The sequence below is a fragment of the Anoplophora glabripennis genome, unplaced genomic scaffold (assembly GCF_000390285.2).
Source record: "Anoplophora glabripennis isolate ALB-LARVAE unplaced genomic scaffold, Agla_2.0 scaffold991, whole genome shotgun sequence".
In the NCBI taxonomy this organism is placed as follows: domain Eukaryota; kingdom Metazoa; phylum Arthropoda; class Insecta; order Coleoptera; family Cerambycidae; genus Anoplophora; species Anoplophora glabripennis.
Genome location: NW_019417070.1, coordinates 1 through 11,672, shown reverse-complemented (window position 1 = coordinate 11,672; position 11,672 = coordinate 1). Strand labels below are relative to the sequence as shown.

Here is an 11,672-nt window from a genome sequence, read left to right as displayed (position 1 = left end):
TAAAAATAAACATCTTGTTTAATGGTCCTACAGATGATTTCATTTATGTAGACGACGCAAAAAAATATAACAATAACAAAAAACTGTAGAATTACCTATAATTAATTACATAATAATATTGTAGTTCAACTACGTATAAAGCAAAAGTAATTAAAATGCCTATACATGATCTATTGAGGATTTTACAAAATTAAATTATTAGAAAATCTATAAAATTAACTACAAAAAGGCAGGTACTAGCACATTAGACTTAGTAGGGAGTTTGCGTATGCCATTGGTTTAACATTCGGATGTGGCTGAAAAAGATAAAATATTTATATAAATAATGTCAATATATCAAACAGCGATATTTCTATATTCATATGTTAAGAACAAAGATTAGAAAATCAATCATACTTCTCTAATTAAAACTGAAAATTTTAAGACGATTTGTCATTAAGTGCAGAAAATTTTTAATATATATGTACTTACCACCGCTTCATAAGTAGTGAACTTTGGTAACATATCTTTCCCATTTAAGGTTATAAATGCACCTTTATTACCCATAGTATCACTACAAAAATACAAATACGATATCAAACATTGTTTTTATAATAATTACAATGAGGAAGTTGCATCAAATTTTCTTTTGAAGCAAAATTTATTTAAAGTGCAGAAATTATTATAAAAGTATGTTTCTATATGTAAAACCACTTTAAACTTAACTATTAATATGTAATTAATTATTGAAATATTGAATATAATTAGGTGGGCGAAAACGGTCTCTAATTGGTGAAGCAATTTGTGACGTTAGGATCCGGTATATGAGTGAAGACTGTCAAGACGCGGGAGGATGGCGCTGTCATTGCATTGCTGTCATTTAATCTTGTGTTGATTTAGTTTGTGTTCGCATTGAATTCTGAGTAGTTTTGAGTAGTTAGTTTTAGTGTATAAATTTAAAGACAAGTTTAATTAATTTTCATATTCTACAAACACTTTCACAATATCTACCCAAGCAGCTTTAATGCATGGCGGCTTCAGGATCAGAATTACAACACAAGAACATGAAAGACATAACAGTGTCTGAACATAAATATTATAGTAACCACAACAATAACTGTCCCCAACAAATTATTTAATATACCAAAGGATGAGAAAATGAAGAAATGGTGTTGGTGTTAAATCTATTTTACACATCTGTGAGGATTATGCAAACATTGATACATCAATTTTTGGCAAATTATCAGATTGCTCTTGGACAAATCCAGCTTCTGTAGCCATGTACCGTTTTTAAAATAATGAACAATATGGTGTTAAGTAAAAGTAAATAATATAAAATCTATCTGGCACATGTAGATTTCATAAACATAAATGAGTAAGAGTGAGACAAACTACAGAACACAGAACTACACAGATTACCGAGACTCATTTGCTTTGGACCGATACCGGATCATGACGTAAGAGTCAGCCGCCTTTGTTTAAGACTGCGTTTTTTGCATAGAGAATTATTTTGAATTTCTATATTTTTTTATATGGAAACTATTAATTAAAAATTTAAAATTTATGTGGCAATTGACTTTTTATGACGAAATGAATTTAATAAGAGAAGAATAAAAAAATGTGCAACTACCCCATTAATTAATGTTATCAAGATAATGGACCTTTTTCACCAAATTCAATTTTGTATTAAATTAACAGCATTGCTCAATGAAACATATTTTTCATGCACCAAATAGTCCCTCAATCAAACAGCGAGTGATGTCACTGACCGTTATTAAAATACGGATCTCTTTTAAAAAATTCAACAAAATGCTTGTGTATCAGTAGAATGTGAATACAACCATAAATTCAAAGCAAAACGCGAACCTACTATCAGCATATTGTCTGTAATTATTTATTTAGGGCATTTTCTGTTACTTTTCTTTATTTGATGTGTGTATTTAAGCCACACTGAAAGGAAATAAAACAATAATAAACAATACTTTATAGACCCTGAGCTAGCGCACATGGGTGTGGCATCATCTAAAAATGTCTGCCATTTTGAGGTATGAAAAAGGTTAGTTAGTTAATGAATATAGGGGTGGTTTTAAAGGCCGACCCGTGTTCGAAAATTTGGAAAATTAATTTTCAAGTTTTCACTCATCTTAAAGTGTCTGGCAGTTGATGCAAAAATAGACATTAATAAGTACCTAACAATTTTCAAATGCCAGAAGGTTTTAAATAGCCGAAAGGGTGGTTCATAAGGGTGAACTTGCATGAAGAAAAAAAAAATTAATTGTTTAATTTTTGTTTGGCAATGGAAACAATGAAAATTTTTGTTACGAAAATGATAAAAATAAATTGCCAGACGGTTTCCAATGTTCGGAGTCAAGTTTCTCTGTGGAAAATTATGTCAACATTTTTAACATTTTTCAGTGATCACTATTTGTCTGGTATCTCGGGTACTTAAAATTAATACCCATTTTTCTTGTCACAAAAAATTTGCCAGACAAATTGGAAAATGGAAAAATTGTGCCAGACAAAAGAAAATTTGAGTTTGTAAGTGTATTTTCAATTAATTGTAATATCTTGTAATAAGCACTTTTTATTTATTTGAAGTTCATGTTTTGAATAACATATTCCTGCAATTTTATTTTCATATTCAAAAATGATTTAAGGGCTCACATATACCTGGGTAAATTGGGAAAATCATTTTTCAAAAAGGTGCTCATTTGAAAGTACTGTCCTTCGAGTGTCTACCCTGAAAATTTCATAAAGAAATTCGCAGTAATGACGAAGTTATAGCGTTTCGTAACTGTCCTGGTAAGCAACGAATAACGGTCCGGCGCAGGTAGACGCGGCCTTTGTCATCTGTTTGGCTCTAGTCTACGTCTACACTACACGATTTGGGTGTTCTCGCCCCTGTTGGATTCTACGTATTTATCGTCCTTTATACATATAGCAAGAGCATGTTCCGACAAGTTCCGACAAGTCTAGAGAAGATCCGTCATATGGCCCAGGAATCGATGATTTCATGTAAGTTTAAAAATAAACCAGTTATTCCATTGTAAAGTGGAAGCAAAACTTTAAACGCGTTTTACTCGAAACAGTATTTTCAAAATCGGTACCAGAAATATCTCCGCAACTACTGAACCGATCGGGATCAAATTTTTCAAAGTTATGCTTCACACAATAATCTAGTACTTATCGAGCCCTTTTTTCGATATTTTACATAGTTTTTTTTTTTTTCTTATAATTACTCAACAATTTTAAGGCGAAAAACCGCCAATTTTATGCAAATGACTGCCATGACCCGAAAAAATTGAATTCGCAAATTCCGGCTCGATAAGTACTAGTTCTGTCTATCTACTTTGAGAAAATAATTTTTTTTTTTTTTTTCAGATAAGAAATGGCGGAGGCACGTCTGGTACCGCGAACGCTCTCGAAAAAAACACACCCCGGAAAACGGCTGCAATTTTTTTACCATTCAAAATTTTCGAACCCAATTTTCACACAATTTATAATAAATGTCATACTTCAAAATGTTTATTATGGTTTTTTAAAAAAATGCAATTTTATACACGAAAAAAAATCTTAAACATAACCCTACTTCTAGGTGCTCAGCTATATGTGAGCCCTTAAAATGTGATTTTTTAAAATTTACTGAGCTTTTTCCTTTTTTCCAGCTTTTCTTGGCTACGTAAGTCACTTTCGTTGACAGCATCAGATTCAGTAGGAAATTTTATGTCGGAAATAGTATCTTGAGTATGTTTCCCGTGTAATTACAATTTATAATATAAAGGGAGTCGAAAAAAAATGAGAAATTGTATTTTTTTACAACTTTGTTTATTTATTTATATATTTTTGAACAGCCTAACTTGTCTGGCAGTTTTAATTTGAGTTTGTAAATGTATTTTTTATTAAAAAACGAATTGCCAGCCAAAAAAAAGACACAATTTAATTTAATTTAATTTTTATTTAAATTTTCGAACAATCCAACTTGTCTGGCGTTTTAACATGAAGTATAAATATGTATTTTCAATAGAAATGCAAAATGCCAGACAAAAATAAATCGTTTAAATTAGAAAACCAAGTTTTCGTTAATTTTTTTGTCTTTTTAATTCATTTATACATTTTCGAACAGCTCAACTCGTCTGGCATTTGTATGTTGTGTTTATACGTGCACATCTAATTGGAATGCAAAATGCCAGACAAAAATAAATTATTGAAATTTTTATAAATTTTTTCACGCCTTTTTTACTTATTTATAAATTTTCGAACCGACCAATTTGTCTGACGTTGAAAAATTAATAACATTTGATAATACCGCAAACACAATGGCCCTCTTTTTTTGTACATTAAGATTACTGAAAAATGTTAAAAATTTTCACAAAATCTTCCGCAGAGATACTCGACTCCGAACATTGGAAACCGTCTAGCAATTTATTTTTATCACTTTCATATCAAAAATTTTCATTGTTTCGATTGACAGACAAAAAGTAAAAGATGAATTTTTTTTTTTCTTGCAGGTTCACCCTTTCGGCTATTTAAAACTGTCTGGCATTTGAAAATTGTTAGGTACTTATTAATGTTTATTTTTGCATCAACTGCCAGACACTTTAAGAGGAGTGAAAAACTAATTATTTTATGCAAAAGGAAATTAATTTTCCAAATTTTCGAACACGGGTCGGCCCTTAAAACCACATTTATTTTCATTAACTAACTTACCTTTTTCAGACCTCAAAATGTCAGACATTTTTCGATGATGCCACACCCATGTGCGCTAGCTCACGGTCTATTAGGTCAAAAGGATTAGTCAAAATGTTGATTTTATAAATTTAGTTTTGCCTAACCAGAAATGTCTCACTCAGAAAACAGATATTTCTTCAAGACACAATAATCACTATATCATATTGTTTTGATAACAAGAACACTGTTTTTCGACACGTAAACTTGTATGATGTGTAATAGCAATTACTGTGTGGTGAAGAATTGTTTATTTTCCGAGTCGGATATGTCTGGTTGGGAAAAACCAATTTTAACATCAACACTTGAATTGATGACCCCTTTCAATGTGGCAGTGCTGACAACGGTACATTTATTTGATTCTTTTTCTCTAGTGGGCAAGGGAAATAATGATTTAACACTCCTTTAATGATGTGTTATTAATTAATTACTAATTAAAAGCGAAGTGGGAACTAGTGAAAAAGGTCCATTCAATGACTGATACAAAGATGTGAAATACAATTTCTAAAATATAAGTAAAAAGATATGTTTAAATAGTGTCTCTTACCAATAATTGGGAGCTGAAAATACAGTTATACATTTTCCATCATGAGCAACCTCATATCCTTCATTTTTTACTTCATGACTTCTAATGACATAATCTAGTTTGTTCAAATCCAAAAATTTCTTAGTGACATCCGGTCCAAACTGACAACCAACTCCTCTTTTGCTTGGCGCTCTTCCGGGCTGCGGTTGCGGGTCTGACCATAGCAATTCACACATCGGACCGTCCTCTGGCGGCTGTCTATTCCTTTCAGTTTTTCTAATTTCTTCTAAGGTAACGTCGTCTCGAGAAAATAGACCACCATGCATTACCTAAGAAAAGAATATGTTGAAAGCAAATGCTAAAGATTTTAATTATTTATTTATTTTCCATTTTTCGATAGTCGCTCTATAAAAATTTTTGCTTGTTTTGAAATTTTGATAAATAGGTTTATAATTTCAAAAACTTGTGAAGGGTGTTCAAAAAACTGGAAAACCTAAAAACACATCTAAAGTAAAATGTAATTTGAAGAGATACAAAAAAATATTAATAAAACTTCTTAATACTAAGCAGAATTCAAATATATATCAATATATTTGTTTGAACTTTATAAAACGCACTTTTTTAATTCTTTTCGGAATACCGTTACGAGTAAATGGAAACATTTATCATGGGTGGCCTTGGGAAAATAAAGAGCAACCGGACTCACAGATTCATTTAATTTATTTTATAGGACTCAAAGATGACTGCTATACTAGAAACAAGGTAGTCTAAATAAATAAATAAAATTTATGCAAGATATTCTCTACTGACTTCAACACGTTTTTCTGCTCTTCTTCTGAACTTCCCGTAAACTGCCTGAATCATTCCGGCGTAACAATTTACACCGCTTCTCTGATTTTGTTTTTAAATATGTCCCCATTGCAGTGGCGACTTGTAACATTAGCATATTTATTGATTGACTAAATAGGAAAAAAAAGCGCCGCAAGCAAAAATTTTCAAATTTTCAAGGTCAAGCGGCTTTAAATGAATCTGGAAATTTTTAGTTGCATTTGCATTATCGAAAAACTGACATTCGCAAGAAGGATTTTCATTTAAATTTTATAAAAAATAGAAATATTAGTTCTGCTCGTGGACTTCTGTGAACATTAACGCACACCGTATATGTTCCAAAGAAGCTTCGTGATTATGACAGCCTCGCGTGATGTTCCCAAAATTGTTAAATCCTTATTCGATACGCCCGACTATACACCCACAATTAAACACGGTATACAGAAAAGTTTTTTTAAATAAACACTTCCACACAACCACTTATACTCCGAATTCTGAAACATCCGAACATACACTTTGTCTTTTGACTTCTCCCTTTTTTCCACATCGAGAGAAGGCACAGGTCTCTTGCAATTTAAAAAATCCTTTTTGTCCTCAATTTTCTACCTGGAAAATGGCGTTTCCAATAAAATACATACTGGATCATTCATATGAAACATTTCTACAATTATTGACACAAAACCAATATTAACAAAGAACCGTTATAATCGTGCACTAGGCGACATATCGTATAAACTGTTTAAAGTTAAAGGCAGGCGATGGATAATGACAATGCTGCTTAAATTTCTGTGTCACTCGTTCCCCCACGCCGTACTTTACTTACGTGTTGGTCGCCATGACAACCGATACAAAGAGAAACGGAATACAGACTGATTTCGATCTACGTCACTTGCTTATACTATACGTTGTATGGTATGAAGTTGATGTTCGCACTCAACGAAAGCAATGTTTTTTTAGAAGGCATTCACCGTGCAACTATTCTGTTTATTTCTGCTTATAAAACAAACAAACATAATACATTTTCAATAGAGAATTATACCTAAATTATAAAATTTATATGAAATAAAAAATAATTTTAAATTGCATAACCAAACGGAAATTTTAGGTGAAGCGGTGCATTACTTGCGTCACCTGGCGAGCCGCCACTGCCACATTGCCTCATAAATCACACTTGTACACTTTTTCTTTTAAGTATCCCCATCAAAAAGATTATAAAATCCAATAGTTCCTATCCATTTTCCAGGGAACTACTTATCTAGTCATTCTCTAAAGCAGACTGCATTATATGCAGAGGAGCCATTCTGTTGGAAGTATAATTTGAATCTTTTTCCAAATTTTCTGCAACTTCCAAATCCAACTCTCAGTTTGAGTTAAGGGAATAGGAACCTACTATACTAGTTTAAGATTCCACTATTCTTATTATTTTGAAACGCAGATTTTCCTCTGTCCAGTACTGATAATTTTGATTCGACACAACCCTATTTATTATATTGATTTATGAGAGCAAAATATGTGTTTGCAAAAAGAACGTTTCATATGTTCTCCAATTATATCACTCTGATTAACAAGCGGAAACTCTTCCTTCAAGCTTGTGTATAAAAACTGGTTAAAAAGGTTTTATTTTTTAGTCACTCAAAATTCTCTGAATATGTGATATGCATACTCCCAATTCCGTATTTATTTTTCTTAATGAGATTTTTTAATCATTTCTTACCGACTCCATTATTAGCAAACTAATTTTATTTCCTTTTTGCTGTTACTCATCCAGACTGTTAAAGTTTTACCATTAATTTACTCTAACCATTAACCAAAATGTAAGTAGGAAGGAAAAATGGAGAAAATTATATATTAACATCGACGGCAAGGTCGAATATTCATGGTCTGTATTTGGTGGGACCAGCTTGGTGTTCTGTACTATGAGCTGCTTCAACCAAATGAAACCATCACTGGTGAACACTACCGAACACAATTGATGCATTTGAGCAGTGCATTGAAAACTTGCAAACGCTGAAATGGAAAATTTTTAACCCACCCACCATATTCACCAGATATTGCTCCATCAGATTACTACTTGTTCCGATGGAACATGGACTGACTAAGCAATCTTATGAATATACAAAAAATTAGATTGATTGGTGGATAGCATCAAAAGATGAATTGTTCTTTGAACGAAGAATCCATATGCTGCCAGAAAAGTAGTGGCTAGCGATGGACAATACTTTAAATAATAATAATGTTAACAATGAGTTATATATGTTTAATACAATTATTTTCGCATTTTTGGAAAGCACACAGTATTTTACATACTTAACAAAATAATAATTTGATAGATTTGTCATATTTACTCACACAGTCGTTGTTTTCACCTTACAATACTCTAGGTATTCCTGACCGATTTAAAAATTATAATTTTATTAATAATTATTGATTAATTCCTTATACCTATTTTATGCATTGATCAACTCACCAACACCCTTTTATTTAAACAATGTGCCAAAGGAAGCCAATTGTATACTTCTGTAAACAAATCGGCCATTTGAGCTGTATATTTGGATTTGACTTCCCCATCAAACCCATACATTTGGTTCATTGTAGCACTTTCATGATTGCCTAAAAGATAAAAACTATTGTCTTATTGTATTACATTTAATACCTACAAAAAGTCCTTTATTACCTCTCGACATAAAGAATTTATTCGGATATAATAACTTGAAACCAAAAAGTGTAAATATACATTCTACAGAAAAAGACCCTCTGTCAACAAAATCTCCATTGAATAAATATGGATTAGTCTCAGAAGGAAGGCCATTTAATTCAAATATATTCATAAGATCAAAAAACTGACCATGAATATCACCACACACCGTAAATTTCTCGTCATCTCCTATAGATACGTCTATTAAAGATGGTTGTTTCATGAAATACGCTTTAATATCTAACAGTATCTAAAATAAATTAAACATTTTCATACTCTTTTAAATATCAATATGACAAATGAAATAGTTAAATAGGCAATTTTTAAAGTAAGATTGGTGGTTACCTTGTAGGCATATTTCCGATGTAGTTTTCCTTGTTTTTTGTACAATTCCATTAGATCTTTCATGAATTTTAGAGTTACCTTGCCATCTTCCAGTTCAGGGCCAGTATATTCATTTTCAATAGCTAAAAATTAAATTTAGTTATGTGTACAAAGATATTAACCCACAAAATATTTCTTACTCATAGCATCTAAATTTATACTATCCGCAATATTTTTTTTATTGTCTTCAACAGAAATTGCTTTTTCAAATGCAATTTTCTTGACTATTTTATTGCATTCTGTAAATTTTAATTTAGCATCTTTATCACTGGGTCGAACCTTAGTTACCTATAAAAAAAAATTAGTGTGAATTGAGTATAAAGCATGTATACAGTGATATAAATGTTACTTCAACAAATTTTATTCAACAGCACACTTAATGGTGTGTATAGCTGATTTAAAATATATAGTTTGATTTTTCAACTAAAACCTACAAGTAGGTATTTAAAATTATATATTTTTATTTCAACGTGTGTTAGTGGCATGCAGTTAATTGTCCGATACATTTAAGGAAAATTATGTAATATAAATTTAGATCACAAATTTTCTAATCTTTTTTCTATTTATTAAATGGATCGCTTAAACTACAGGATCATTTCAATAAGGAACTACAGTAATGATCAAATTTTCCAACTACGACTACATTTAATAACTGCTTAAAACTAAAAGCTTCAGCTGTTTAATGTGCTACGTTTACGTTTACAAATGTTAAACAGGTAATTGAAAATGCACCTTTCACTTGTTATTATGCAGACCACATGCACTATAAATAAGGGATCTTTTAATTAGAAGAAATTTTGATTCAAGTTTGTCATAAATGACTGTCTATCCACATTTAAAATTGCCATTATTAAATTATTACTAAGCAATCAATATTATGCAACTTACATATTCATAATCCTTAAGGGCCTCCTTGAATTTTCCCAATGACATATGAGCGGCTGCCCTTCGGTAGTAGCCTTTGACGTAAGTTTTATCAAGTTCTACTGCTTTTGAAGCATCTGTCAACGCATATCCAAAACATTCAGTTTTTAAATAGGCAAAGCTACGGTTAGCATAATATATTGATACATTCGGATTTTTCTCAATTGCTTTAGAATATAAATCAATTGCAGCATTATAATCTTGTTCTGAAAACAGACAATTAGGTTAGATATGTTAATTACTCCGACAACAGGTTTTCTAAAACTTTGTATAATAAAATATTCATTGCTGGAGAAGAGTTCAAGTCTAATAATTTTCTTTGATTTTTATATTCCTATACAACTTACTTTTAAAATATTCATTTGCATCCGACTTAAGTTGTTCGGCTTTTTCAATATCTTCAGAAGATACAACTTGAATATTTTGGGTTTCTGCACTCATTATTTTGTTATTATAATTAATTACTTACTAAATAAAATCTTTTCACAATTTACTAACCATCGCTCATCAAGATAAAAAAAATTAGAACGTTAGGGATATTATAATTTTTTAATAAACTCGCCATGCCATGCTCCAAAATCATCAGTTGGTAATTGAATTCAGGGGGCCTTCCGATTTCGCAGATATAGAAGCTATTAGCAGTACAGAGTTACTCTGAACTGATACAGTAGAGATGTGTAACGATTTTAGGCGCTGTTCCGCAATTGTCACTAGAAGTGTGCGTGCGCCGCCAGTGACGTGTTTTGACAAAATAATAAGTAATTTTTCCATAGACCTTATAAACTACTGGACTCGCCCAACTGTCATTTCGACTATATAAACGGCAATCGCTCAGACGTGTGCGAGAGAGATGGAGCTAGTAAGGGCTTAAGCTTCGTTCACAGAATTTCGACAGCAGCGCGCTACATTTTATTCAACCAATCAGCTAGCTATACTCGATTCCTTATCCCTTTTTTCTGTTGGGCCGTATTCAAAGACTTTATAAAAATAATATAGAGACCAAAAGACAGAAAAATTTCATTTTTTCCAGTAGTGTATGTATGTAAAAGGGTTTATTACATTACTGGCCTAATTACAGGACAATAATATTTGAATTGTTGTAGCTATAATATTCCAAATAGTTTTTATAGTGCCTTATTTCGCGCGCGCCATTATTCCATGGCTAGAAATTGGCCTCAATGATTTGGGATCGAGGGGGATTATCCCTCTTTATCCTGCCTCTTCTCGTGTAGGCCTGGACAGCCTTCTTAGGTGGGCCCCATCCGTCGTCTACCCCGACCGCAAATGCGACCGGTGTAGGCGCTTTGTGGGACCTCCTTTTGTCCTGGCTGAGCCCCGCCGGCTAGGGCCCTTTCTTCTGGCTCTTTTCTTGCTTCGCCGGCTCGTCTGTGTAAACCCCGGGAGTAGTGTCATGTTTATGTGTGGTATGGTTGGGTAGGGCAGTGCGGCTTATGCAGCCTGGGATGCGCTTTGCTAAGGTGGCCCTTAGGCTAGCGCGGGAGGGGAGGGGAAAGGAGGGTATGGGGTGTGTGTATGTGTGTGTGTGTGTGTCGTTGTCTTCGTTTCTTGATCCTGGCTGTCTCTGAAACAGAAAAGGTTAGCGGGCAGGGG

At 32.4% G+C, this 11,672-nt stretch overlaps 1 protein-coding gene across 1 annotated transcript; it reads right to left on the bottom strand.

The window, feature by feature from the left end:
- LOC108915360 (serine/threonine-protein phosphatase 5) lies at nt 1–10,728 on the bottom strand. The gene is made up of 9 exons (XM_018721380.1): nt 10,409–10,728; nt 10,026–10,267; nt 9,278–9,425; nt 9,099–9,220; nt 8,733–9,003; nt 8,526–8,668; nt 5,252–5,559; nt 472–553; nt 1–296 (listed from the first exon to the last, which is right to left on the bottom strand). The coding sequence occupies exons 1-9, from the start codon at nt 10,500–10,502 to the stop codon at nt 237–239; spliced, it is 1,470 nt and encodes a 489-aa protein (XP_018576896.1). The 5' UTR covers nt 10,503–10,728; the 3' UTR covers nt 1–236.
- Between the last annotated feature and the right edge of the window lie 944 nt (nt 10,729–11,672).

Coding starts and splice junctions, on each gene's coding strand:
- LOC108915360 (XM_018721380.1), bottom strand. CDS start 10,502: ATGAGTGCAGAAACCCAAAATATTCAAGTTGTATCTTCTGAAGATATT. Junction 9,004..9,098: donor ATCGGAAATATGCCTACAAG/GTAACCACCAAT, acceptor AATTTATTTTAG/ATACTGTTAGATATTAAAGC. Junction 554..5,251: donor TTTTCAGCTCCCAATTATTG/GTAAGAGACACT, acceptor GTATTTTTGTAG/TGATACTATGGGTAATAAAG.